General features: G+C 44.4%; 1 protein-coding gene across 1 annotated transcript in view; it reads left to right on the plus strand.

The window, feature by feature from the left end:
- The window catches only part of PLCL1 (phospholipase C like 1 (inactive)), a 296,787-nt gene that overhangs the window by 225,427 nt on the left and 43,570 nt on the right, over window positions 1-27,790 (plus strand). Inside the window, exons 4-5 of the mRNA XM_040440692.1 lie at window positions 17,090-17,165; window positions 21,902-22,011. Of these exons, the coding sequence (XP_040296626.1) occupies window positions 17,090-17,165; window positions 21,902-22,011 (186 nt within the window). The remainder of the gene's footprint in view (window positions 1-17,089; window positions 17,166-21,901; window positions 22,012-27,790) is intronic.

Genomic DNA, 27,790 nt, shown 5'->3' on the forward strand with positions numbered 1-27,790 from the left:
AGTGGGACCCCTGTTGATCCAGAAAACGAAATGATTGAGGTCACTTCTCCATTTCTTCCTGAACACCTGCTATACAGGGAACTGCATCAAAGCTCTATTCAAATACATGGTACTATATTGTAGTTCCCTGCTGGTGAGGAGCGTCGCTGTATATGGAAAATCAGTGGAGCTATATTGCTAGTTATAGTGCTAGTTCCTGGAAGTTATGGTAGATCCAACCAATAGCATTTTCTAGCAATACACTTTAGTGACTTTATTGACTTTAATTGCTCTTTTTTACTAGTACAGAAAGGAGGCCGCTGATGTGTACTTTGCAGTATATTGACGTGCTACATACTGTAGTTTAAATGCACATCCCCTGAGTACTCTAGAATCCTTCCTCCAAATACATACAGTATTTCTGCCATATAATGAGAAATGAATATAAAAAATATGCTGCATGATGCATTAATTTACTGTGGACCTTTCATCAAACAAAATTAAGTAAGACCTCGTTGACAGGTCTTTACTATTGGATTTGTGAAAAGTAAAATAAATATAGCAAAAACTCACACTTATGGCAGGCGGGTCTCATTTAGACTGCCAGCAGGGGACTTTAAAGAATGTCAGGAGATTTGTTAGGCCTTTGGCCATTAACTTTACATATTTATTTGTGTGCTGTGTTTATATATGTTCCTCTTTGGGGTCTGGGGATCATTTAGAATAAAAAGGATATATCTCATGGAACATTTGTTCTACAAGCGGAAATCTCAGTAATTATGTTGTATAACCCAACAGCGGGGAGAAATCTTTGATTTTCTACACTTGTCTCATGTCAAAGGAATTTGCTACGGCCTGTGAATGGATCTGTGTGCTTGTAGCATTTTCTACTTTATGCATCACTTGTTCTCCAGTGACTTTAGAACTAGTTTTAGAAGAACCTCACAGTTCGTTGCTAATATGGATTTGGGTCAATTGTAAGGAGACAGCGCTTTCAACTATTAAAGGACTGTCTCTATGCTGAAGCATGTTGCTTTCACTAACTTGTTTTGGTTTATTTGGTTACTGTGGGCTGGATGAAACTTGGACATCCCTTGTCACCATGTTTTGTACATTTGTGTCTTTCGTACTTTCGTCAGTGCTTCCAACCATTGCTACGTGTATAGAGCTAGTTGCTGTCAATGACTGAATCAAGCTCCTCTCCCAGCACAAACGGTAAAAGACAAGTCAGCACTAGGGTTGAAGGTACGGCCTTGCTGTGATTACTGGGAAGGGGTAGACTGGCTATAATGGACTGCTGAGGAAGGTGATCAGTAATGGAAGGAGGCCTAGTAATGGAAGGAGGCCTGACTGCTGGGGAAGTGAGGAAGGTCGGCTTTGACTACTGTTTGTGGGGCTCCTGTGGTTACTGTGAATAAGAGGAGTGCCTGCTATAACTAGTTTTGGGGAAAGGGTCTGCTGTAACTACTTGGGAGGATACTGTGTAGCTACCAAGGAGAGCACTATTCTAAATATGGAGGGCAAAAACTCAAGATATTTACAACCTTGTAGGGGAACCTGTCATCAACTTTATGCTGCCCAAACATAGTTGCTGAAGCTATTTTTCTTTAGTAGTTCATGGGCTGGATGTTATTGGACTGGGGAATGTAGGCTTGGTAGTGAGACCTCCCCAGTCCACCCCATTCCAGTACCTGTTTTCCCCTAAGCCTGAGGGATCTCCAGGTGTCATCTGGGATCATTAAGGGGAAATAAAAACCTGTCCCAGGCTGTCAGTCTGAGAGAGAGAGAAGACTTTTGAGTGCTGCTGAGGAACTGTGTGTGTGGTCTCAGGTGGGCTAGGCTGAGGGGACACAAGGCTGGGAGATAGCCTGGAATTTGGGGGACTCGTATTTGCTACAGCCTGGAGGCTGCTAGACTATTGGGCTGAGAAAGCCGTACCTGAAACAGTGTGTAAACTGTGATGTATAGGTGAGTCAGAGAGACACGTCATATTTGTTTAGTTAGTGCCTAGACGGGCAGGTGTGTGTTTTGCTTTATTTGTGCTGGTGTGTGAAGACTGCCAAATAAATGCACCGTTTGGACCTTAAACCTGGTGTCCGTGAAGATGTCTGTGAATACGACCACCTGAGAGAGAGCGATCCCTGACAGTTGGTGGAGGATGCGTGCACTAGCAAGTATTGTCCAATCTGAAGGCTGGCCAAAGGCAAGTGATGTGGCAACAGGAGCAGGAAAAGCTCATGGGTGGGTTGGACAGACAAAGAGACGTCCTAACCCAAGGCGTTTCCCATGGTAACAGCTGTGCTGAGGAATTTGGCAAGGACTATCCGTTATTTTGGCAGATATGGAGCGGCGAGAGGGCTTCAAGTTCTGCGGTTGGAGTTCCGGAGACAATGATGTGTGCCGTTGCTAAGTGCAACCTGAGATAGCTCTCAGGAGTTCAAATGTTCTCTACAAGTGTATACAGAGTCCTAGAGAGGTTGTCCGGAGTTGACATAAGGCCGTTGCTGGGAGCAACCAACCACGACAGCATGCAGCTGTCCCGTAACAGAGAGAGTGCTACTGGAGATGCTGTCAAGTTGGAAAGTGTGCACCTGATTGTCCTATGGTCAGGAGTCATGTGACCAGGAATGCAGGGTGGGAAGGTCCAAATATCCAGGAGAAGGATGATGACCACGGTGGGGAAGTTCCTGGACTCCTCTCACCTCCCGAGACTGACTATCTGCTATACAATCAATAACAGTAACAGTCTTACCCATTGACTTCACGGGTTAAAGTGACAGTGAGCTGGCGGCAGGTGCTACCTGCTGAGCCGGTAGGTGTTGAGACACCGGGACTAGAGACTGCACCGAAAATGTGCAACATTGTGGTGAATGGCAGTTCAGTCCAGGCGTTCTTGGACGCAAGGTGCCAGGTGAGGGACTATGTGCGGGACAATCATGTGGATAGTAAGGACTATTCGGTGGGTCTCACTGAGTGTGAGACTCCAGTGGGAACTGGGACTTATAAGCTTAAGGTTGCAAATACGCTAATGCATGATGTAGTTTTGGGCCGTGATTTCCCCTTGTTTTGGAAGTTGTGGGGTAGTAGAGACACTTCTGCAGCCAGTGACGAAACTCCTGCAGAACTTGTACCTATCCCTTTAAGTGAAGTGACCATTGGAAACAATGGTGCTGATACAGTGCAAATTAAATATGCAAAGTTGTCTGAAATGCATAATGACAGTGTGGATTTATGTACAATGTGTGATGATGATGACACTCCTTTTCCCTTGCAGGCTGTGATTGTGGAAGAAGCTGCCCCTGCTGGTAAAAATGTAAATGATGTAGAAACGCTGATAAATGTTGAGGGCACACAGCTGAGGGAACCCACTGTGATAAGTGTGCAGGAACGTGGGGCAGGGTTAGCGTATGTACCACACGTACCAGAGGAGAGTGTGCAGTCTCTCCAGTGTTCTATGTTTAATAAGGAAATGTCCAATGTGGGGTTTGGCTCATCGGTGCCCTTAGTGGTCAGGATTGATAATGACCCGAGCGGTATATACAGTTGCAAGAAAAAGTATGTGAACCCTTTGGACTGATATGGATTTCTGCACAAATTGGTCATAAAATGTGATCTGATCTTCATCTAAGTCACAACAATAGACAATCACAGTCTGCTTAAACTAATAACACACAAAGAATTAAATGTTACCATGTTTTTATTGAACACACCATGTAAACATTCACAGTGCAGGTGGAAAAAGTATGTGAACCCTTGGATTTAATAACTGGTTGAACCTCCTTTGGCAGCAATAACTTCAACCAAATGTTTCCTGTGGTTGCAGATCAGACGTGCACAACGGTCAGGAGTAATTCTTGACCATTCCTCTTTAGGAATATTCTTGGGATGTCTGGTGTGAATCGCATTATTGAGGTCATTCCACAGCATCTCAATCGGGTTGAGGTCAGGATTCTGACTGGGCCACTCCAGAATGGGTATTTTCTTCTGTTTAAGCCATTCTGTTATTGATTTACTTCTATGCTTTGGGTCGTTGTCCTGTTGCAACACCCATCTTCTGTTGAGCTTCAGCTGGTGGACAGATGGCCTTAAGTTCTCCTGCAAAATGTCTTGATAAACTTGGGAATTCATTTTTCCTTCGATGATAGCAATCCGTCTAGGCCCTTACGCAGCAAAGCAGCCCCAAACCATGATGCCCCCACCACCATACTTCACAGCTGGGGTGAGGTTTTGATGTTGGTGTGCTGTGGCTCTTTTTCTCCACAAATAGTGTGGTGTGTTTCTTCCAAACAACTCAACTTTAGTTCTCCTGCAAAATGTCTTGATAAACTTGGGAATTCATTTTTCCTTCGATGATAGCAATCCGTCTAGGCCCTGACGCAGCAAAGCAGCCCCAAACCATGATGCCCCCACCACCATACTTCACAGTTGGGGTGAGGTTTTGATGTTGGTGTGCTGTGGCTCTTTTTCTCCACACATAGTGTTGTGTGTTTCTTCCAAACAACTCAACTTTGGTTTCATCTGTCCACAGAATATTTGGCCAGTACTGCTGTGGAACATCCAAGTGCTCTTGTGCAAACTGTAAACGTGCAGCAATGTTTTTTTTTGGACAGCAGTGGCTTCCTCTGTGGTATCCTCCCAAGAAATCCATTATTGTTTAGTGTTTTATGTATCGTAGATTTGCTAACAGGGATGTTAGCCTATGCCAGAGACTTTTGTAAGTCTTTAGCTGACACTCTAGGATTCTTCTTCACCTCGTTGAGCAGTCTGCGCTGTGCTCTTGCAGTCATCTTTACAGGACGGCCACTCCTAGGGAGAGTAGCAGCAGTGCTGAACTTTCTCCATTTATAGACAATTTGTCTTACCGTGGACTGATGAACAGCAAGACTTTTAGAGATACTTTTATAACCCTTTCCAGCTTTATGGAAGTCAACAATTCTTAATCGTAGGTCTTCTGAGAGCTCTTTTGTGTGAGACATCATTCACATCAGGCAATGCTTCTTGTGAAAAGCAAACCCAGAACTGGTGTGTGTTTTTTATAGGGCAGGGCAGCTGTAACCAACACCTCCAATCTCATCTCATTGATTGGACTCCAGTTGGCTGACACCTCACTCCAATTAGCTCTTGGAGATGTCATTAGTCTAGGGGTTCACATACTTTTTCCACCTGCACTGTGAATGTTTACATGGTGTGTTCAATAAAAACATGGTAGCATTTAATTCTTTGTGTGTTATTAGTTTAAGCAGACTGTGATTGTCTATTGTTGTGACTTCGATGAAGATCCGATCACATTTTATGACCAATTTGTGCAGAAATCCATATAATTCCAAAGGGTTCACATACTTTTTCTTGCAACTGTAAGACATATGTGCTGTGACCGATAGAAACTCAGAGAGGGAAGCTACCATGTCACTGTCAACGGTAGTTGCTAGTAGTGACCAGATGACTTTATACTTGACGGGATGAGACATAAGTGGGGAGACATTAGCATAGGGTCTGAGAATTATACCCAGGCAGTGGAAGACTTCCTGGCAGGTCTGACCAACCAAAAAGAGCGTTTAGAAGAGCATGACCGACTGCTGGCAGAGGCTCACTACCAGCTGGGCCTGGTAGGTCAGTACGGCTGCAAACTTGAAGATGTTTTTGCCCGCTCCGCACAGTCCCTAGATACACTAGAGAAAGGACTAGTTCTCGCAGAGCAACTGGAGAAAGCTTCAGAAGAGTCAGAGGAGACTCAGAAAGAGATGAATGAACTAAAGGAACTAGAGTCACAAATAGAAGCGGAAATTCTCCAACTTCCAGAGGAACTTGCAGCTTCTGAGCAATCCAGACGTGGTCATGCGGAGTAGGAAAGAGATGAGCTGGCTATGAGGTCTCAAACAGCATCTCAGGAAAATCTGCTCTCTTGGAGGAGAAAAGACAGTTGGAAGTCAGGATTGCTCAACTTGATCAAGAGTTGCGTGATCGGATGGTAGACCGGGACCACCAGAGACAAATTGTGTCTAAGTTGAAGAAGAAACAGAAAAGTTTGACCAGCTCCTGGCTGAAGAAAAAAACACCTCGGCCCGGTATGCCGAAAAATGTGACGGAGCGGAGACTGATGCTCGGGAGAAGGAGACCAAGGCCCTCTCCTTGGCTAGAGCCCTTGAAGAAGCACTTGAGGAGTGAGATGAATTTGAGAGGCTGAACAGGCAACTCAGAGCAGAGATGGAAGATCTCATGAGCTCAAAGGATGACGTCGGGAAGAACGTCTACCGCTATGAGCTGGAGAAGGCTAAGCGTGCTGTCGAGCAGCAGGTGAAAAAAATGAGGACTAAACTTAAAGAGTTAGAGGCAAGAGCTTCTCGAGATGACAGGTTGGCTCAATCAAAGGAAAATGAGAAACTTGAAGAGGAGAGTCCTCTGAAAGGTGCCAAGAAGTCTCAGCCAGAGCCTGTTAAGAATGGGTCTGGAGATGGTGGTGCCGTGGTGCCAGCTGAGGCAGAGAAGATGGAAGATGGTTCTGTGGAACCAGGTAATGTGGCTGATATGGAGGCTGAATCCAAGAGACTCGTGGTAGTGAGTAGCCAGGACCTGGTCATGTCTTCCAGAAAGCCAGCTGTCTGCTGGGGAAAAAATGCGAGGAGACAGACGACCAGCATGCAGATGTTGTCTACTACTGTGAGAGGGCTCTCCTAGAGCCTACACGAATGCAGAACGATATCCAGGGTGACTCTCTAGAGGGAATGCCAGAAGATGAAGAGTCTGATAAGGACCCTAATGTCCCCAGTGCCTTAAACTTTGATGAGAAAGAAAAGGAGGAATTAAAAGGGAGAGTATATGATGCCATGCCCGAGAAGGATGAGCAGGCTATCAAAGAGAATGGAAACTCCAAAGAGACAAAGGCTGAAGAAGCTAAGGCCAATGTGTTGGAGTGGAAGAAATCCTCAGATGCTGCAGAGCCCAAAGAAGAGGCTGAAGGAGAGTCTGCCGAAGTGGAAAAAGCCACCAAAGAAGCAGAGGACTCTGAAACTGATGCCAAATCTGAGGAAACCACTGCTGAAGAGAAAGAAGAGTCAGAATCAGAATGAGGAAATGAAGTCCCCAGGTGCTGCAGAGAACAAAGTTAAGACGAAAGGAGCAGCTGCTGAAGTGGGAAAAGCCACTGAAGACGCAGAAAACTCTGAATCTGGCCCCAAACCTGAGGAATCCCCTGCTGAAAAGAAGGGAAAAGTGGTCCAGATGCGTGGAAAAGGGGTGAGCCGTAAGAAGCATGCTCTGCTGAAGCAGCGATGCAAAACAAAGGGAGAGCGAGGTCAAAGAGTAGAAAGAGAGGGTCGACCCATTAGATGGGCACAGGAGTTCCTTAGGCATTTTCTACTGGGTAGAGAATCAGTGTTGGTATTAAACCAAGCTCTGCTGGCCTGGGTGTGGCAGAATAAAGGAAAAGAGGTGACACTGGCCACATCTTCCAGAGGGCATGGTACGATGTGGGAAAATCCCCAGACCTGCGGTCTGAAGAAAAGGGGGGGGGGAGGGGGGTATATGTGGTGATGTGAACAGTGAAATGTGTGAGTAAGTCCCGGAAGAGGTGTATATCTCACCCAGGTTCCTCAACTGGGTGAGGTAAATAAGATCCAGGATGGTACTGACTTCTGACTTTCTTTAGTAGTTCATGGGCTGTATTTTATTGGACTGGGGAAGGTAGGCTTGATAGTGGGATCTCCCCAGTCCACCCCATGCCAGGGCCTGTTTTCCCCTAAGCCTGAGGGATCTCCATGTGTCATTTGGGATAGTTAAGGGGAAATAAAAACCTGTCCCAGGCTGTCAGTCTGAGAGAGAGAGAGAGAGAGAGAAGACTTTTGAACAGAGTGCTGCTGAGGAACTGTGAGCGTGGTCTCAGCTGGTCTAGGCTGAGGGGACACAAGGCTGGGAGATAGCCTGGAATTTGGGGGACTCGTATTTTCTACAGCCTGGTTGCTGCTAGACTATTGGGCTGAGAAAGCTGCACCTCAAACAGTGTGTGAACTGTGATGTATAGGTGAGTCAGAGAGACACGTCATATATGTTTAGTTAGTGCCTAGACGGGTAGGTGTTTCTTTTGCTTTGTTTGTGCTGGTGTGTGAAGGCTGCCAAATAAATGCACCGTTTGGACTTTAAAAGGGTTGTCTCACCTCAGTAATCACCATTTAATCACTTCCTTGTAGTCCTAGGATGGTTTCTGTTATATAGATCCATTTTCCAATTTGCCTCTGTCACCTCTTATTCCTCTTTATAGTGCCCAAAATTCCATGCTCGTTTCTAGGGGTTACGGCCATCGCTGTAATGTTATCAGCGGTGGCCACGCAGGCGTACAGAAACCCTATCAGCCGGCTGATCTGGTAGCCGGGTTTCACGAGAGTGAGTGCACACATATTATTGTGCATGTGCAGTCACTCCCGGTCCGGCCACCTCATCTGAGCTTTACTACAAGCTCATAGGAATTACAAGGTGCACAAGCAAGGGGCAGGGTTGCATCCTATCTGCCCTGCTCACTGTGCCTTCAGCTCTGCCCCCAAGCAAGCAGGGAACCGAGGCCCCGAGAGCCGCGAGGGAGCCTGCAAATAAGGAGGTGAAACAACCTGGTATCCGTGAAGACGTCTGTGAGTACGACCCCCTGAGAGACAGCGATCCCTGACAATATATATATAAATACTTTTATAGTAGTGTACACTTAACAGAGAGCATTACATCTCCACTGTCATAGATGATGCTAGGTTTTAAAGGGCATCCATCAGCAGATTTGTGCACTTTGCAGATGAAGGCAGCTGTGTTGGTCCCATGTTCATATGTGCCCGCATTGCTGAGCAATATGATGTTTTAATACATGCAAATGAGCCTCTAGGAGCAACAGAGGCGTTGTTGTTACACCTAGAGGCTCTGCTCTCTCTGCAACTGCTGCGCCCTTTGCATTTTAATTGACAGTTGCAGAGGGACCAGAGCCTCTAGGTGTAACGGCAACACCCCCATTGCTCCTAGAGGCTCATTTGCATGTATTAAAACATCATATTTCTCAGCAATGCGGGCACATATGAACATGGGACCAACACAGATGCCTTCAGCTGCCAAGTGCACATGCAACAGGTCAGCCAGTGTCATAGGTACAAACCTGCTGACAGATGCCCTTTAACAAAGAAACTGTCACCATTAATCTTTCTAAATCGGTTAATACTAATTGGATGTTCCATCCTTTTAAATATACATATACATATATCTAATTAAGGCCTCTTTCACACTTGCGTTGCCCGGATCCGGCGTGTACTCCACTTGCCGGAATTACACGCCGGATCCGGAAAAACGCAAGTGTACTGAAAGCATTTGAAGACGGAGCCGTCTTCAAATTGCGTTCAGTGTTACTATGGCAGCCAGGACGCTATTAAAGTCCTGGTTGCCATAGTAGGAGCGGGGGAGCGGTATACTTACAGTCCGTGCGGCTCCCGGGGCGCTCCAGAATGACGTCAGAGCGCCCGATGCGCATGGATGACGTGATCCATGCGATCACGTGATCCATGCGCTTGGGGCGCCCTGACGTCACTCTGAAGCGCCCCGGGAGCCGCACGGACGGTAAGTATACTGCTCCCCCGCTCCCCACTACACTCTACCATGGCTGCCAGGACCTTAGCGTCCCGGCAGCCATGGTAACCATTCAGAAACAGCTAGATGTCGGGTCCGGCAATGCGCCGAAACGACGTTTAGCTTAAGGCCGGATCCGGACCAATGCCTTTCAATGGGCATTAATTCCGGATCCGGCCTTGCGGCAAGTGTTCAGGATTTTTGGCCGGAGCAAAAAGCGCAGCATTGCTGCGGTATTTTCTTCGGCCAAAAAACGTTCCGCTCCGGAACTGAAGACATCCTGATGCATCCTGAATGGATTTCTCTCCATTCAGAATGCATTAGGATAAAACTGATCAGGATTCTTCCGGCATAGAGCCCTGACGACGGAACTCTATGCCGGAAGAAAAGAACGCAGGTGTGAAAGAGCCCTAAACCATCCTACGTTTCACCTGCCCCCCCCCCCCCCCCCCCGCTACGGAGTGTGAATATGTTTCAGATGATAGCCAAGCGAATTGTAGTTCTTTATTAAAATATTGGCCTAAACGACACATTTCCATATTTTAACACAAGACATTTGGTTCCAGACGGTTATCACCAGTTTTGTGCACAGCAAAGTAGCTTTACTGATGCAGAGTAACATCTTCATCGTGTAATGGGATAATTCCAGGCTCCTATCTCCAACTTCTGTTTCTATTGTAAGAGATGGCAATTTTTTAAGATATTCATGGGAAGAAGCGGAATTCTGTGCCGTTGTAGGCAATTTAAATGGAACGCATGGAGGTTTGTGAAAGGTCTTCCTTTTGTTGTTACCATGAAATGATGTTACTTTTGACACTATTCACATTGATAGCTTCGGTACTAGCACTGACATTAACCACACAAACCTTTTGGAAACCAGCGCTCTGATTCACACAGTGTACACTATCTACAGATAAAGACTAGCTTGTAAGAAATGTTTAAGTGATTATATACCGCAATGATGACGTCACCACACTCTCCCACGTGGTGATGTCATCACATATATCGCAGGTCCTTTGCCAGGTCCTGTTAAGTGAGGACAGAAGAAGCTGCTGTAGCACTAAGGTGGATGAGGTGAGTTTTTTTTTTTTAACCTCCAAAAGGCGATATTGTTTTGCATTATATCCCTATATAACCATGTTACGAAAAATTATAAAGTAAAGTTCGGGTCCCCATTGACTTCAATGGAATTCAGGGTCAAGTTTGGGTCCTGAACCCGAACTACCATGGGTTCGCTCATCCCTACCTGCCATCAATATGACATCCTATTACTTAATTGAATACGGTCATGAGAAAGGAAGGGATTAAATCTGTTTGTGACAAGTGACTCTACTGTTGCCTAACTAACCAGTTCCAAGTTTCTGTATTTTAGCAACCTGGACCTGCCTCCTGCTCTCTTCTTCCCGGCTGACAGGGTTGCCCTGTCCCTCTACGCAGACTGCGGCCTTCTTGCCGGCAAGGCCCTTTCTATCTGTATGGCATGCTTGCTCTCTTCGCCTCTTAAAGGGCCAGTGCGTGCACCCTAATCTGCTGCAGCCTATGGATGGTTAATTCTGGGTATTTCTTAAGGTACCTTCCCCTGTGGGAGGGTGCATTAGCAATAGGTTTCCTAGCTAGCTAGCTAGTATCCTGCGAAGGTGTGCAGTTTTTGTTGTCTGCTTGTGTACTAACTTTCTGCTCATTTCTGGAGTGTAATCCTCCGCTGCCTGACCTGACCTGTGCTTGACCTCCGCATTGACCCTTCGCTGTCCACCCTGACTTTGGACCGGTTACCATGCTGCATGTACTCTTCCTGCCCTGGACTTTGCCTGTCCCTGACTACGGTTTTGCCTGATCTCTCTGTGTTTTTCATCAGTGCCCGGACCTCTGTGGGTCAGCAGTCAATCATACAGGGAGTACTCAAGGAGGTTGCGGCCTGGTGGTTCCCCTGCAGTGAAGTCCAGATCCCTGTACAGGGTTTAAAGGGTGAAAAATAGGAGATTGCCAGGATAATATCCCCTACTAGTAGCCCAAAGCCAAATCTGTTGTTTGACACAGTGGCTCCACACCCACCTCCATAGCACAGTCATTCCTGTCCACGTAGCCGCTATTGATCAGCCTGTCAGCCCATGTAGAACTGATCTATAATGGTGTAATCAATGAAAACCTAAACTGTTTCTTTTCACACCAGCTTTTATTTTAATTTCACTACAGATTTCTCCATCTCCTAATCAGTATTGGATCCTGTCACCATGCCAGTTAGTGAAATCTCTGCGGGAGCTGGTTTCAGAGGCTCCATCACCTTTACATCTTTACTATAACAAAGCATAGTGTTTATACCAGAGCCTGCGGGGCATCTCCCTTGTAACGGAAAACTACTTGATTTTTCAAGAGAACAAGCATTCCTACAAAAGATTCCTCCTGGAATTTTCCACGGAAGTCTGTTCTATTTAATTGTGTCTTTTAATCTAAATATTTTAACATTATCTCTAATATCGGCAGCAAAGTCCATTTCAGTTGATGAATTTTTATGCGTTTCCTAACACTGAAAGTGCAGGTGGGGGGGTCTACTTGATGCAGACATGCAAGAGAGTCTTACATCTCAGGATCTTGCTTGTCCGTTGCCAAGGCAAAGTAATAGTACACGGGCAAGACTTAGCTATAAATGTTTAGCTGTAAGTGCGACATGAGCATGATCCTTTTGGAGGGTCTGTAAATGTCATTTTATTTATACTGGAACTAACTGGTTACCCCTTACATGTGTCTAATTAGACACAGAAATGCCTAAGTCTGTAAAACCATCCTGTAAGGTTAAGTGTGTGGGTCTGTTGGGCTGCATGGTGTAAAATGGGTCTTGGAGATCAGTAGATGGTGATGCAATTATAGTAATGGTCAAATGGTAGGGTTCTCTTACATAGGAAGGATGGCAAAACTGGGCTTGTTCAACAAAGATTAGTGGACATCTGACTAGAGGATATAATTATTTTAAGATAAAAGGCTTTTGCAACCTCAATAAAGGAAAGGGTTCTTTACTGTTAGAGTGGTTAATAATGTCTACCACAAGAGGATGTACTGAAAAAGTCAATAACACAATTTCGAAATGAACAAGACCTTTGTTTTATTACTTATAGCATCCAGTTATAATAAGATGGACCTATGGATTTTGGGATGATGGCGGTCTGTGCCCACCAGCATCTCTCACAACGGACACAGCCACCAGAATTCTCACTCGCGATCCACGGTCTCCGTTGTTGCAGGGTCCCTTCTTGCTGCCTGCTTCCTTAGGGCGTATGCACCCTCCTCAGCTCTTAAAGGGCCAGTGCACACACAGGCTAATCTGTCCTCATCCAATTGCAGTGTTTCCTTGGTTATACAGAGTTCCTTCCTCTATGGTAAGGTGCTTGACCTATAGGTTCTCAGCTTGCCTAGTCCTGCAAAGGTGCACTGTACTGTTCTGAACTCCCGTGCCCAACCTCTGCTTGTTTACCGGATCAACTCTGTGCTGACTGTCCTGACCCCAGCCTGATCTCTGTATTGACCCTATGCCACCTGCCCTGTCCTATTGCCTGACTGCTGTACTGTTGGAACTCTGTCAATCCTGACCTTGGCTTGCCCACTGTCCATACTCTTGTCGTCCCATTGGTGCAACACATCTGTATCTCTTAACCAGCCAGGGTCAGCAGCCTCTAAATGGAGACTTACTCCTAGCGGTAGCGAGTTGGTGGCCCTACAGTAAAGTCCAGATCCCCATACAGCATGAAAACTAGGGTCCACCTTGACAACATACTCAGGAGTAGCCCCAAGGCAGATCCATTCAGTAGGCACATTGGGGCCACACCCACAGCATTACAGGTTTAATTTGATTCTAGGAATTTATCTGACATTAGAGTCTCCATAGAGTCAGGAGGGAGAGTCTTTTTCCAGGGGGTTTTCCTAGCCTTCCTATGGGCCAAATGGCTTGGTCTGAGTTGTAAAGTTGTCTATTTGCAGCTATTTGAGTTTGATAAAAATGTGCATCATAAAAAAATCTTTAAATGTAGAAGACAGGTAAGGTAATTTGGGATATTCTCTCTTTGGAATGTTCTCAGTATATGATGGAACCCCTCAATTTACAGTTTGTACATTTCACATCTTATAGTATAGATTTGAAGGAATGGAAAGACAGCCTGGTCGTAACAGATTGTCATCACAACCAGGTTGTTCTAGAAGTTTTCTGATACATATCTATGAAATGCCAGATGAAGAATTTAGGTTGGATATATCCTGTAAGGCGGTGTATTACACAGTTATATTAGCAAACTGATTTTAATTTAGGAATTAAATCTGCATTTTCCGTTTTTTGTTTTTTTTCATGTGGCTTTCCATATGAAGTGGATTTTGGTTCACCAAGAGTGAACATGTTGATTATCTTCCGTGATGTGGAGATGTGGATTTTTTCAATCTATGAACTACAGAGCAGATTTACTATTGATAACAATGGAAGGCAGATTAAGAGTACAGCCACACAGAGTTTTTGGATGAGGTTTTGAGGCAGAGCTGACTGCAGGATTTCCAGCCGAAGCCAGAAGTGGATCCTCCAGGGAAGAGAATTATAAACCCTTCCTTGATATTTCCGATTCCTTTTAAACTTACATCTGACCCTGGCAAAAAATCTTGCAGACAGATCTGCCTCAAAAACTGTGGCCGTACCTTTACGGGGGGTGGGTTTTCATGCAGATTTTTGTCTGGAAGCTGCACCAAATTCCACATGGACAATCCACTTTGTGAAAATATCCTTACATATGTCCACTTGTTATATGTAAAGCAGCAGAAAAATCAACAAAGAATATGTTGCAGAATGCGTTACATGTGTATTTGTTGCAGATTAAATCACTACATGCCAGTTTCCATGCAGATGTTTCATGCAATGGGTGAATAAGATGCAAATCTCCTGCACTTTGCTGCTGTAAAAAATCGGTGGATTTTTTGCTTGCAGTTCCGTGGCAGAACATCCAAAGCTATATGCCCAGTGTGGACACATGCTTAACCACTTGCCGTCACGGTAACGCCGATAGGCGTCCGGATGGCAGCTCTCTCAGTGACGCCTATTGGCGTCATCTCGTGAGGCCTGAGATTTCCTGTGAACGCGCGCTCACAGGAGTGCGCGTTCACAGGATTGCACAGAAGACGAGTTTGACTACAGCCTGCCAGCGCTGATCATTGGCTGGCAGGCTGTAGATTTTTTAAATAACCAAATAGGTATATCATCGCTGTCGCTAATCAGCACTAGTACTATATAGTATCTGTAAGTGATCAAGACTGATCGCAATCAGATCTATATCAGTACATTAGGGTCACCTTAGGCTCTACAAAAAACGCAGTGTTCGCCCGATCAGGCCTGATCTTGTGCCCACACTTGCGTTCATTCCACCCCACCGCAGTGACATAATTTTTTTTTTTTTCTGATCACTGCAAAAACACTGTAAAATCGCTGCCGCGCTATAAAGATCACTTTTGAGCTTTTTGGATCTTTATTAGCGATCGCAGCTTTACTTCATAAGCACTCCTTTTTACTAGGCAGGTGTGCTCTTTTTCCTGGGTAGTCTCAGAGGAATACCCCCTAAATTTAGTTAGCCCAAAATGCCAAAAAAGGGGTATTCCGCTGAAGAGTACTTTTAGGATTTCACAGGGCATTTTTACGCATTTGGATTCCAAACTACTTCTCACGCTTTAGGGCCCCTAAAATGCCAGGGCAGTATAAATACCCCACAAGTGACCCCATTTTGGAAAGAAGACACCCCAAGGTATTCCGTGAGGGGCATGGCGAGTTCATAGAAGATTTCTTTTTTTGGCACAAGTTAGTGGAAATATATATTTTTTTTTTCTTGCAAAGTTTCATATTCCACTAACTTGTGACAAAAAATAAAATTCTACATGAACTCACCATACCCCTCACGGAATACCTTGGGGTGTCTTCTTTCCAAAATGGGGTCACTTGTGGGGTATTTAAACTGCCCTGGCATTTTAGGGGCACTAAAGCGTGAGAAGTAGTTTGGAATCCAAATGCGTAAAAATGCCCTGTGAAATCCTAAAGGTGCTCATTGGAATTTGAGCCCCTTTGTGCACCTAGGCTGCAAAAAAGTGTCACACGTGTGGTATCGCCGTACTCAGGAGAAGTAGGGCAATGTGTTTTCATGTGTATTTTTACATATACCCGTACTGTGTGTGAGAAATATCTCTGTAAATGACAACTTTTAATTTTTTTTTATACAAAGTTGTCAATTTACAGAGATATTTCTCTCACCCAGCATGGGTATATGTAAAAATACACCCCAGAACTCATTGCCCTACTTCTTCTGAGTACGGCGATACCACATGTGTGACACTTTTTTGCAGCCTAGGTGCGTAAAGGGGCCGAAAGTCCAACGAGTACCTTTAGGCTTTTCAGGGTTGCTCACAATTTAGCCGCGCCCAAAATGCCAGAACAGTAAACACGCCCCACAAATGACCCCATTTCGGAAAGTAGACACCCCAAGGTATTCACTGAGGGGCATAGTGAGTCCGTGGGAGATTTCTTTATTTTTTTTTTGCAAGAAGTTAGCAGAAATGGAAACTTTATTATTTTTTTTTCCTCAGAAAGTGTAATTTTTTGCTAACTTGTGAAAAAAAAAAAAAAATCATACATAAACTCACCATGCCCCTCCGCAAATACTTTGGGGTGTCTTCTTTCTAAAATGGGGTCATTTGGGTGGTATTTATACTATCCTGGCATTCTAGCACCTCAAGAAACATGACAGGTGCTCAGAAAGTCAGAGCTGCTTCAAAATGCGGAAATTCACATTTTTGTACCATAGTTTGTAAACGCTATAACTTTTGCGCAAACCAATAAATATACACTTATTGGATTTTTTTTTAATCAAAGACATGTAGCACAATAAATTCTGACACAAACTTGTATAGAAATGTAATTATATTTGAACAATTTTACCAGAAAAATTTAAATACACATTTTTTGAGAAAATTGCAGTCTATTTTGATTAATATCAGAAAAATGAAAAATCTCAGCAGCAATCAAATACCACCAAAAGAAAGCTGTATTTGTGAGAAGAATAGGAGGTAAAATTCATTTGGGTGCCAAGTTGCATGACCGAGCAATAAACCGTTAAAGTTGTGAAGTGCCGATTTGTAAAAAAGGGCCTGGTCACTAGGGGGGTATAAACCTGTGGTCCTTAAGTGGTTAAATGGGTTTTCTGAGATTTTGATACTGATGACCTAACCTCACAGCACTCGCAGGAGCGCCGGTGCCTTATCAAACAGCTGATACTGTACAGCAGCGGCGGCATGAAGCGCACGGCGTCATAGCAACTAATGACGCTGTGCGCTCCTGCTCTGAACAGGAATCCAGCCCGGCATACCACGGACCGCTCTCGGCCGCGGAACACGGCCGTATGCATTCGGCCTTAGTGCTATAAAACCAGATGAAAGAATTGTATTGTGATCTTGCTGCTTGTCTGGGAGGATAATGTCCAGAATGATGGACCTGTGTGTTTGTTTCGTCTCACAGATGATACAAGAGAGCCGATCTCTGATTGAGGGAGCAGATGGAATCCACGAGAAGATATTGCAGTGCCAGAAAACAGGTGAGACCCCAATTATTTTATTTTGCATACAGAAATCACAATTATTAAGTATTCTTACTGTATTGTGTAGAGATCCAGATAAAAGCCACAAGTAATTCATAAAGAGTCTGAAGCTTGTGCTGCATGATCTTTTTTCTAAGGCCCCTTGCAGACGAGCATGAGCGGGTTAGGTCCGGGTGCGTTACAAATGCGTTCAGTGAAAAAGGAGCAATTTCCAAGCAAGGGCATTCAGTTTAGTATGCGATAGCGTTCAGTTGTTCAGTTTTTATCACTCAGGTGCAATGCGATTTAATGCGTTTTGCACGCGCATGATAAAAAAACTGAAGGTATACAAACCACATCTCTTAGCAACCATCCGTGAAAAACGCATCAAATCCGCACTTGCTTACGGATGCAATGTGATTTTCACACAGCCCCATTTAATTCTATGGGGCCAGCGTTGCGTGAAAATCGCAGAATATAGAACGTGCTGCGATTTTCACGCAACGCACAAGTGATGCATGAAAACCGACGCTCATGTCCACAGCCCTATTGAAATGAATGGGTTCGGATTTCTTGCGAGCGCAATGCGTTCGCATCTCGCATTGCACCCGCGCTGAATACTCGCTCATGTGAAAGGGGCCTAAATCATCTAAAATGTAAAATGAATAATCCTTTCAGCTATTCTTAATTGAACACACATAGCCCTTAGGCAGATCTGTGTGTCTACATGGTAACTGAATACAGTGTTGTAATCATGTAGCCAAATTGCTGCCCCAGCTAACATATATTCAGTTAAAGGGAACCTGTCACCTGTTTTTACACACCACAATCCAACTCATATACCACTCCACTAGCTTTTAGGGCTCGTTCACATGACCGTATGGCTTTTTCAGCGTTTTGCAGGCCGTTTTTAACAGATCAGTTTTTCCGTTTTATGTTTCAGTAGTGTTTCTGATTCCGTTCCGTTTTTCCGTATGGCATATACACTATACAGTAATTACATAGAAAAAATTGAGCTGGGCACAAAATTTTCAAAAGATGGTTCCGCCAAAACGGAACGGATACAGAAGACATACGGAGTACACTCTGTATGTGTTCCGTTTTTTATTCGGACCCATTGACTTGAATGGAACCACGGAACGTGATTTGCGGGCAATAATAGGACATGTTCTATCTTTGAACGGAAATACGGAAACAGAATGCATACGGAGTACATTTAGGTTTTTTTGCCGAACCATTGAAATGAATGGTTCCGTATACGGAACGCAAAGAATGGCCCGTATATACGGAACGCAAAAAACATTCATGTGAACGAGCCCTTACCCAAACTCTTAAGTATCCGGCTTTGATTTTGCAATTCATCCAGCAATACCTTAAATGGGTTGTGCAGTGATTTATATTGATGATCAGGTCATCTGATCTGTGGGGGTCCGACACCTTGGCCCCCCCCTCTAATCAGCTGTTTGAAGAGGAGGTGGCGCTCCGTGCAAGCACCGGTTCCTCTTCATTACACTACACGTCGGCTCAGAAGTGCAGTGTAATTACAAGTACTTGTTCCATTCACATTATGCCGCCGGTCCACAGGAGACAACAAGTAGTGTAATGACCATGAAGCAGCACTCGCATGGAGCGCCGCCTCCTTGTCAAACAGCTGATTGGCGGGGGTGCCGAGTCTCGGACTCCCACAGATCAGTTATTGATGAACTATCCTGAGGATCCCTTTAATAATCCTCTGTTATAGATTTTGCACCCAACATCAGCAGGGTTGTTCCTTTCCATCCGTAAACCAACCTCTCTCTCCAAGAGTGACAGTGCCTCTAGCCCAACCCTGCTCCTAAAGCACAGGAAACCAAAAAGGGCAAGAAAGTAGCGGAGAGGGTTTTACTGCCCAGATGCCTAGATGCGCAGGCATGAGATTTTGAATGGTAGGGAAGATAAGGTGGATGTAGGAGGGTGTCAATCAAGGACATGGGGTCGCTGCTATGCAGGAAAAGTGAACACACGCCGGACTCATCTCTGGTACTAGAACCTTATGGGACTCATTTCAGCACATTAACATATTGGGCAGGAAAATTTCATGTATGAATTGCACAGTAATGGGGCATCAGGCAGAGGCAATTTGTGGCTTGTCAACTAGCTAATGATAAATATAAGGCTACTTTCACACTAGCATTTTTTGCGGAACCGTCATGGATCTGCAAAAACGCTTCCGTTACAATAATACAACCGCATGCATCCATCATGAACGGATCCTGTTGTATTATGTCTTATATATCCGTATATCCTATTGTGGCAGAGAAAACGGATCCGTCCCCATTGACTTACATTGTGTGTCAGGACGGATCCATCTTGCTCCGCACCACACCTTGCAGCGTTTTTCTATCTGGGATGGGGACACAACCAAACGGAACGGAATGCATTTTGGAGAATTCTGTTTCGTTCAGTTCAGTTTTGTCCCCATTGACAATGAATGGGGACAAAACTGAAGCGTTTTCTTCGGCTATTGAGATCCTATGATCCTATGACGGATCTCTATAGCAGAATTTGAAACGCTAGTGTGAAAGTAGCCTAAGCAGAATTGGCTTTTGGTTGTGGGGCATTAAAGCGGGTGACAGGTTCCCTTTAAAGAGAATCTGTCGCCAAAAAATGCAGTGCAATCTGCAGACAGCATTTTATAGAGCAGGAGAAGATGAGCAGACATATATGTATTTTTGTGGTAAAAGGTTCAGTAAAACTGAAAACCATGTGAAGAGCTATCGGTACAGGAGGGAGGTGTTCTCAGCGATGGCAGCTATCTCTGTATTCAATCACCTCCCTCCTGTACCGATAGCTGTTCACAGGAAGTAGAAATAGCAGAGATATAAATGTATAAATTACAGCTTTTACTGAACCTTTTCCTATAAAACTATATACCAATCCTCCTCTTGCTCTATTACATGCTGCTTTCAGATTGCATTGCATTTTTGGTGACAGGTCCTCTATAAGCAAGTAGCAGGACACTTATGGAAAAGAGTATGACTGCAGAATCAGACTAATCAAGCTTTGTGTTTTAAAATGGAAATCACATTTCAAAGTTGCTTAAAGGGATTGTGCCAATTTTGAAATGATCCCCTATCCTCATAACTGATCACTGGGGATCCAACTACTGGGATTCCCACAAATCCTGAGAACATAGGTCTTGTTCCCCTGTTCTAATGGAGCGGCAGTTTGAGCATGTACCCTGCAACTCCATTCCTTCTCTATGGGACCACCAGAAATAAGTGCTGTACTTGGCTATCTCCAGTAGTCCCATAGAGAATGAATGGTGTGGCAGAGCACATGCCCGATCTGCCGCTCCATCAGATTGGTGGTACAGGACCCCCATCCTCTGGATCATTGGGGGGGGGGGGGGGGGGGGTACCAGCAGTTGGACTTCCCCTCGATCACTTCATTATCCTCTGTCCTGTGTATAGGCAATAACTTCAAATCTTGGCTCAACCACTTTTATTTTTCACATGAATTTTATTTTTCTTAGGACAGTGAATCAATTTTACTGCATTATGTTATTTCCACATTACCTTCTCATTAATTATAAGGTAAAATTCAGATGCACAAAATAATCCACAGTGTGTTTTGAATCCAAGGCTAAACCATAGTGAATCTGCAATAAAATGCATGTATTGCATTTGGATTTTGCCGTCGAGTCAACTTTGCAGTGCAAGTCTATATGAAAATTCACAGCATAGCTTTAATTCCTGATTTTATTTTAAATATATGTGGATGGGGACAAATCGTCCTTGTCTGAAACTGGCCTTACTATAAAATTAGGGGCACATTTATTAAGACTGGTGTTTCAGACGCCGGTCTAATTAAACCCCTAAGCTGGCAGTGGTTCCGCCGAAGTTATGAAGAGGCTCCGTTGCGCTGCAATCTGCGCCTGAAATACGCCTAATATAGGCGTATTTTAGCTTAATAAATGACTCCCTTTGTCTAGGCCTTTTTCATTTTAACTTGTTGTTTTTTTACCATTTCTTCTATGAAAGAGAAGTTTGACTGCTGTTGTGAAAAAAGTTTTGATGCCAAATAATTTTAATCATTTTAATCTATCAGTTTATAACTAAAAAGGGGTTCTGCAGTTTGTTTAAACTGATGATCTATCCTCTGGATAGATCATCAGCATCTGATCGGTGGGGGTCCGACACCCCGGACCCCCGCCGATCAGCTGTTTGAGAAGGCAGCGGCGCTCCAGGAGTGCCGCGGCCTTCTCGCTGTTTACCGCAGGCCCAGTGACGTCACGACTAGTATCAACTGGCCTGGGTGGGGCTAAGCTCCATTCAAGTGAACAGAGCTTAGCCCAGCCCAGGCCAGTGTATACTAGTCGTGACGTCACTGGGCCTGCGGTAAACAGTGAGAAGGCAACGGAGCTCCTGGAGCGCCGCTGCTTTCTCAAGCAGCTGATCTGCGGGGGTCCCGGCTGTCGGACCCCCGCCGATCAGATGCTGATGATCTATCCAGAGGATAGATCATCAGTTTAAACAAACTGCAGAACCCCTTTAACACCACTACTGTTTTATGCATTTCTTTATTTGGAAGCTTTGACTACACTTAGTATTGACAAATTATCCTACACAGTCATAGAAACAACAAAGATGTCATAATTACGGTAATAATCTTCATCTCCTGGAGGTAAAAGTGTCTAGACAACACAGTTCTTTTGTCTAGCTCTACATGGTTCTCTCCTGTAGACTTTCCATTTTTGTCTTTGCTCTGTGTAGGGATGGAATTTCACGAGGAACTGCATAGTCTGGGGACAAAGGAAGGACTGAAAGGCAGAAAACTCAGTAAAGCCATAGAAAGCTTCGCCTGGAACATCACGGTGCTGAAGGTAAGTGCAGGTGTTGGGAATACCCCTTTAAATGTGCCCATCACATACAATGAGGGCATATCGCTAGGCTATCTCCCCGCTGCTCCCACAGAAGTGAATGGGAGCGCAGCCCCTGCTCCCATTCATTTCTATGGGGCAGACGGAAATAGCCGAGTGGCCCCATAGAAATGAATGGAAGGTGGCTGAGCATGCGCAGTGCACCCTCAATTCATTTCCCCGCTCCGTTCTCATTGTAGGTCCTGCACTTATCAGACAATGAGGGCATATCCTAGCGATATGCCCCCATTGTCTGGGATGGCAAAACCCCTTTAACTGTTTCCGGTGTAAGCTGTAGACAGGAATTTTAAAATTGTGAAATACTTGGTTTAATAGTAGTCAAAATTCAAAAACATCCATTCCATTCAGGCAGCACTCGCGGCTGCTTTGGGCCCCTTGGAAGGAGGGGAACCAGCCCTGGTTTAGACCCATTCTTCTTGCTATATGGTAAAGTGGACCTGTGCAGGAATCCACTAACCAAGTAAACTCTTTTTTAGCAAACCAGGGGGAGGACTCAAACAATTCTCCAGGGGTATAGAAAGGCATGAACGCTGTTTTATGAATAATCATTTTTATTGATTTTGTAAAGCGTAAAATAACATTCGTTATTCAATTTACAAAGTAAATATGTAATGGAGAAAAGACTGGTGTAACACCATTAACAGTGTAGATGAGGGTGAGGCACAAAACCCTCAGAGAAATGACAGTTATTCAGAATACAGAGCAATGATCCAAATAACATTGATTAGTAGGAACCAATAAAAAAGATGAATATGAGGTCTATCGAGCAACGCAGCAGCCTGACCGAGTTTATAGGTAATGTATTATTCATGGCTTATAGAGGGGACTCAACATCCAAGAGGACCAGGTCCTATGCCTTAAGGTCGGATTTAACAATGAATCTGGGAGAAGTCTCTCATATCTACATGTGGTATTCATAGTATGGATCACTTCCGAAAGTGCAGGTGGATTCACTTCTTTCCAGTGTCTAGTGAACACTAGTTTAGCACTGAGTAAAATATGTCCTGTCTTCATAGGGAAGATCGTCTATGTGAAGGAATAATAGTGCTAATGCGGGATATGGAGACACCTGGACTCCAGTAGTTTGCATTATCAAATCAAAAATCGAACGCCAATATGGGGTGAGTTTTGGACATGCCCAAAGAATATGAAGAAGGGATCCGGTGATACCACATTCTCGCCAACAACAAGCCAAAGCTCCTGGGTATATGAGGCTTAGGCGTTGGGGGGTATAATACCACCTAAGTAAGGTTTTAATCCCTGCTTCATAATGTGTAACACATTTAAATGTAGCCCCAATAAAGCGGACTGCCTCAGCCCATCTTTCCTCTGAAAATGATAATCGCAATTCACTTTCCCATTTCAATACGGGGGGGATTTGAAGAATTTGGACTTATCGTTCAATATGTTGTATAGATGGTCAGTTGTATGATGTCTAAATAAGGTAGGAGTTTGGAAAATCCTAACAACGTCCGGCTGGGATTTAGGAGGAGTGAGGAGGAGACTGCTGAGGCAGTGGTGTATTCTCATGTAAGAGAGAAATTGAGAAGTAGGTAAGTGGTAGATTTGGCAAATTCGATCAAAAGAAATCATGACTGAGTTTTCCACTAGTTGAGCGGATGACAAAATACCAGCCGCTGTCCAGGTGGAGAGATCAATATCACGTATGCACATATATAGGGTAGTCATCAATACATCTGATAATATGTTAAGGTTAGCTATACCCTGTGTTGAATGGAACTTAGACCACAGTTTAATGGCGTGTTTCACCATAATTAAAGGGTGATCAACACTTCCAGGTTATAATAGAGATAAGCAGAGGAGATCTTTCAGTGAACCATTTGGGGTTAGATGGGATTCCATATTGACCCATGGTTTTGCCGAAGAAGGGTTCCACCACTCTCTAGTAAAAGAAAGGTTGATAGTATGGAAGTAGTCTTTGATGCAAGGAAGGCCTAGACCACCGGCCTGTTTCCTTCTGAACATAATGGATTTGGCCACTCTGGGGCGTCTAGATTTCCATATGTAGCTGTTGAGAGTTTTATGAGATTCTTTAAAAAAGGAATCAGGTACTGGGATTGGTAGTGCCCGGAACAGATAAATCAACTTGGGCAGAATCATCATTTGGAATGACGCTATTCTTCCAACCCATGAAATCTCTTGCATATTAAAGTTTGCGAAATCCTTCGACATAGTTGAGAGAAGGGGTACATAATTGAGTTGGTATGCGAGTGAACAAGGGTAGGTCAGCTTAATTCCCAAATATGGGAGGTATGATGTTTGCCAATCAAGTGGGAACATATTTTTTAGGGCTCTTAGTTCTGTCAATGGAATATTAATAGGAAGTGCTTGGGATTTGGAATTGTTAATTTTGTAGTATGAAAGACAACCATAGTGGGATATGATTGAAAATGCATGACGTAGTGAGTGGCTTGGTTCAGTAACTGTTAAGATAATATCATCTGCGTATAGAGATATTACATGCGATACTGTTCCTATTTGTAAACCATGTATATCAGGAGAAAGGCGGATGTGTTGAGCTAAAGGTTCTAAGGCTAAAATAAATAAAAGAGGGGAAAGGGAGCAGCCTTGACGGGAACCATTAGTAATATGAAAGCTTTTTGATAGTACGCCATTGACAAAAAAAATTGCTATAGGGTCCGAATACAGACTACGGATTGCATGATTAATGGGGCCAGAAAAACCCATTGATTCAAGAACAAAAAAGGCATAATGTCAAACGCCTTTTCCGCATCAAGGGTAACCTGTCACGGCGGGTAGTGGGGAAAACCCCCCACCGTGCAAAGGCAGAGACTACCATGCCATATAGGAAGGAACAGGGAGCAGGTCACCACCTAGCACAACCCTGAACTCACCTTAGACTCCTACCGCATGAGCCGCCTCAGAAGGTAAGGTGGCTCATGCTCACCAACCTTTGCCCCTACTATACCACCCATTCATCCAACACCACGGATGAATGGTGTCTCAAATGGCCCAGTGGCAAGCAGGATAGAAGGCCATGGGCTAAACAGTACGGCAGGTAAGTTACACAGTAACATAACTATGCAATCCTCACTTACCTGCCGTAGCCATGATGGAAGGTGGCTCCAAGCTGGAAAAGCCCACAGGCGATTCTTCGCTTAAACCCCTCCGGGAAAGCCCGCCCCTTTCGGAGCCTCATACAACAATCAAACCTCCAAGCAAAACCCGCACCATAAATACATACACCAGGTGGGGGGAGAAATGACACAAACACACCGGAGGGGACAACAGACAAAGCAAGAAATACAAAATAACAAATAAGGATAGCTCACACAGACAGTATCATTCAGCCCAGGAGCAGAGCTCCACACCAAGCTGACAAACAAACCAAACTGACACTCAGGCTCCACCACACCAACATATAGGCCTGAGGTCACACCCACCACACCTACCAAGCACACCTTAACCCCGTGCACACCAAAGCAGGGAAAGGAAACATCCTAAAAGGGAAAGCGCACACACATGCATAAAAACAAGTTGCCACCGGCAACCAGCATGCGCGGCGAAAATGTTGCGGCACACACCGAGGCCGTGACATAACCTAAACCATAGGCGTGTTACGTAACTCGGCAACGTTAAGGATATTGAACAGGTGTCTTGTATTGTCAGATGCCTGTCTGCCTTTCACGAAACCAAATTGATCATCACCTATTAATTGGGGAAGGATTGAGGTTAGCCTAGAAGCAATCAATTTAGTAAAAAAATTTATGTCAGAGTTCAAAAGGGAGATCGGTCTAATGTTTTGGGGAGAGTCAGGAGATTTACCCGATTTGGGTAGTGTAACAATCAGTGCTATCAGCATATCTGAAGGGAAGGGAGAACCAGACATCGTATTTTGAAACAAAGGAAGAAGGAAGGGGGCTAAGGTAGCATAATAATGTCTATAATACTCATTTGACAACCCGTCAGGGCCTGGGGATTTGCATAGGTGGAGGGATAAGATTAGTTTATTCAATTCAGGTTCTCGGATTGGGGCATTTAACAAGGTTAAGTTAGTCTGGGAAAGCCGAGGTAACTTGGCTCTATCTAGGAAGTCTTTGACTAGGGAGTCATAATCAGCTGGAAGGGATGAGCTATCCTTAAGATTATATAAGTCATTGTAATAGAGACGAAATTGTTCCGCTATATCTCTTGGGTCAATAAGTTTTGCTTTAGTTGTAGGATGTATTAAAAAGGGGATTCTAGATTTTGCCTGCTGGTGCTTGAGTTTTGAGGCTAAAAGTTTTCCTGCTTTGTATCCTTGAGCGTAGTATCTAGCCTTAGTGCGCAAAAGTGTCTTAGTAAAGTCTTTGTTAAGGAGATGCATTCATTTGTCAGTTTCAATACGTAGGTCATTTGTTATCTCTAAGGAAGGATGTTGTTTGTTTCTAGCTTCTAAGGTAGAGATTTTAGCTAATGTAACTGTTAATTATTTTTCCCTGTTTCTCTTTTCTATATGGTTCAGTTTTAGGCTCCATTCACATGTCTGTGGTGTGTTGCGGACCCGCAAATTACGGATCCGCAACACACCCGCCCGTCACCCCTATAGAAATGCCTATTCTTGTCCGCATCTGCGGACAAGAATAGGACATGTTCTATCTTTTGCGGAGCTGCGGACCCGAAGATCGGGGCCGCGCTCCGCAAATGCGGTCCATTCCGTCCCCATAGAAAATAAATGGGTCCGCACCCGTTCCGCAAAATTGCGGAACGAATGCGGATCCATTTGCGGACGTGTGAATGGAGCCTTATTAAGATACCTCTTATGTATGCCTTATGGGCCTGCCATACTATATATGGATCAGGGACGGAGTTCGCATTTAATTGGAAATATTCCTGTAGGGCTTTGGTAATTTCGGGTTTATGTTTAGGATGAGATAGAATGAATGGGTTGTTCCTCCAGACTGGAGGGGGAGAAGATTGGAATTGTTCTGCCAATTGTAGTAGTATAGGGGCATGATCAGACCATTTGATTACACCAATGGAAGAGCTTAATGTGTGGAACAGGGTTGTTTGGTCAACTAGGAACATATCGATCCTAGAGTAAGAAAGGTGGGAAGAGGATAGGAAGGTATAGTCCCTTTCTTGGCTGTGCTGAGCCCTCCAGACGTCTATGAGGCCTTCAGAGTGAAGAAATGCTGCTAAGCCTATAGGAGAGCGTCTGAAGGGATTAGTTGAGTCGAGAGAGGGATCTACTATAGAGTTGAAGTCTCCACAAATGATTAGTTTACCTTGTTTGATTTTGTGGACCTTCTTCATAACTGCAGAAAGGAAATCTGGTGTTCGTTAGGTGCGTAAATGTTCACAAAAGTGTAATTAATATTGTTCACCACACATACCAAGACGACGTATCTGCCCCATGGGTCCACAACCTGTGATGTTAGAGAAAAGGAGACTGAGTTTTTAACAGCAATGAATACGCCTCTGTTTTTCTTAACATTATGAGAATGTATAATAGTTGGGAACAAGCGGTGTCTAATCCTGCATGCATCTTTTTGTAACAGGTGGGATTCCTGAATACATAGTATGTCAGCGTTACCAGACATCGCTTCTTTCCAAAGATAAGCCCTTTTCTGTGGATTGAGAGAGAGAATTTTCAGTCCCATGGTCTCGGTCTATGGTGCTGAAGGCGGCTGCTGCATTGCTCAAAACGACCTGAGAGAGATATATGCATGTTTAAGAACATTACAAAATAAAGCATTGC

The sequence above is a fragment of the Bufo bufo genome, chromosome 7, assembly GCF_905171765.1.
Source record: "Bufo bufo chromosome 7, aBufBuf1.1, whole genome shotgun sequence".
NCBI classification, from domain to species: Eukaryota; Metazoa; Chordata; class Amphibia; order Anura; family Bufonidae; genus Bufo; species Bufo bufo.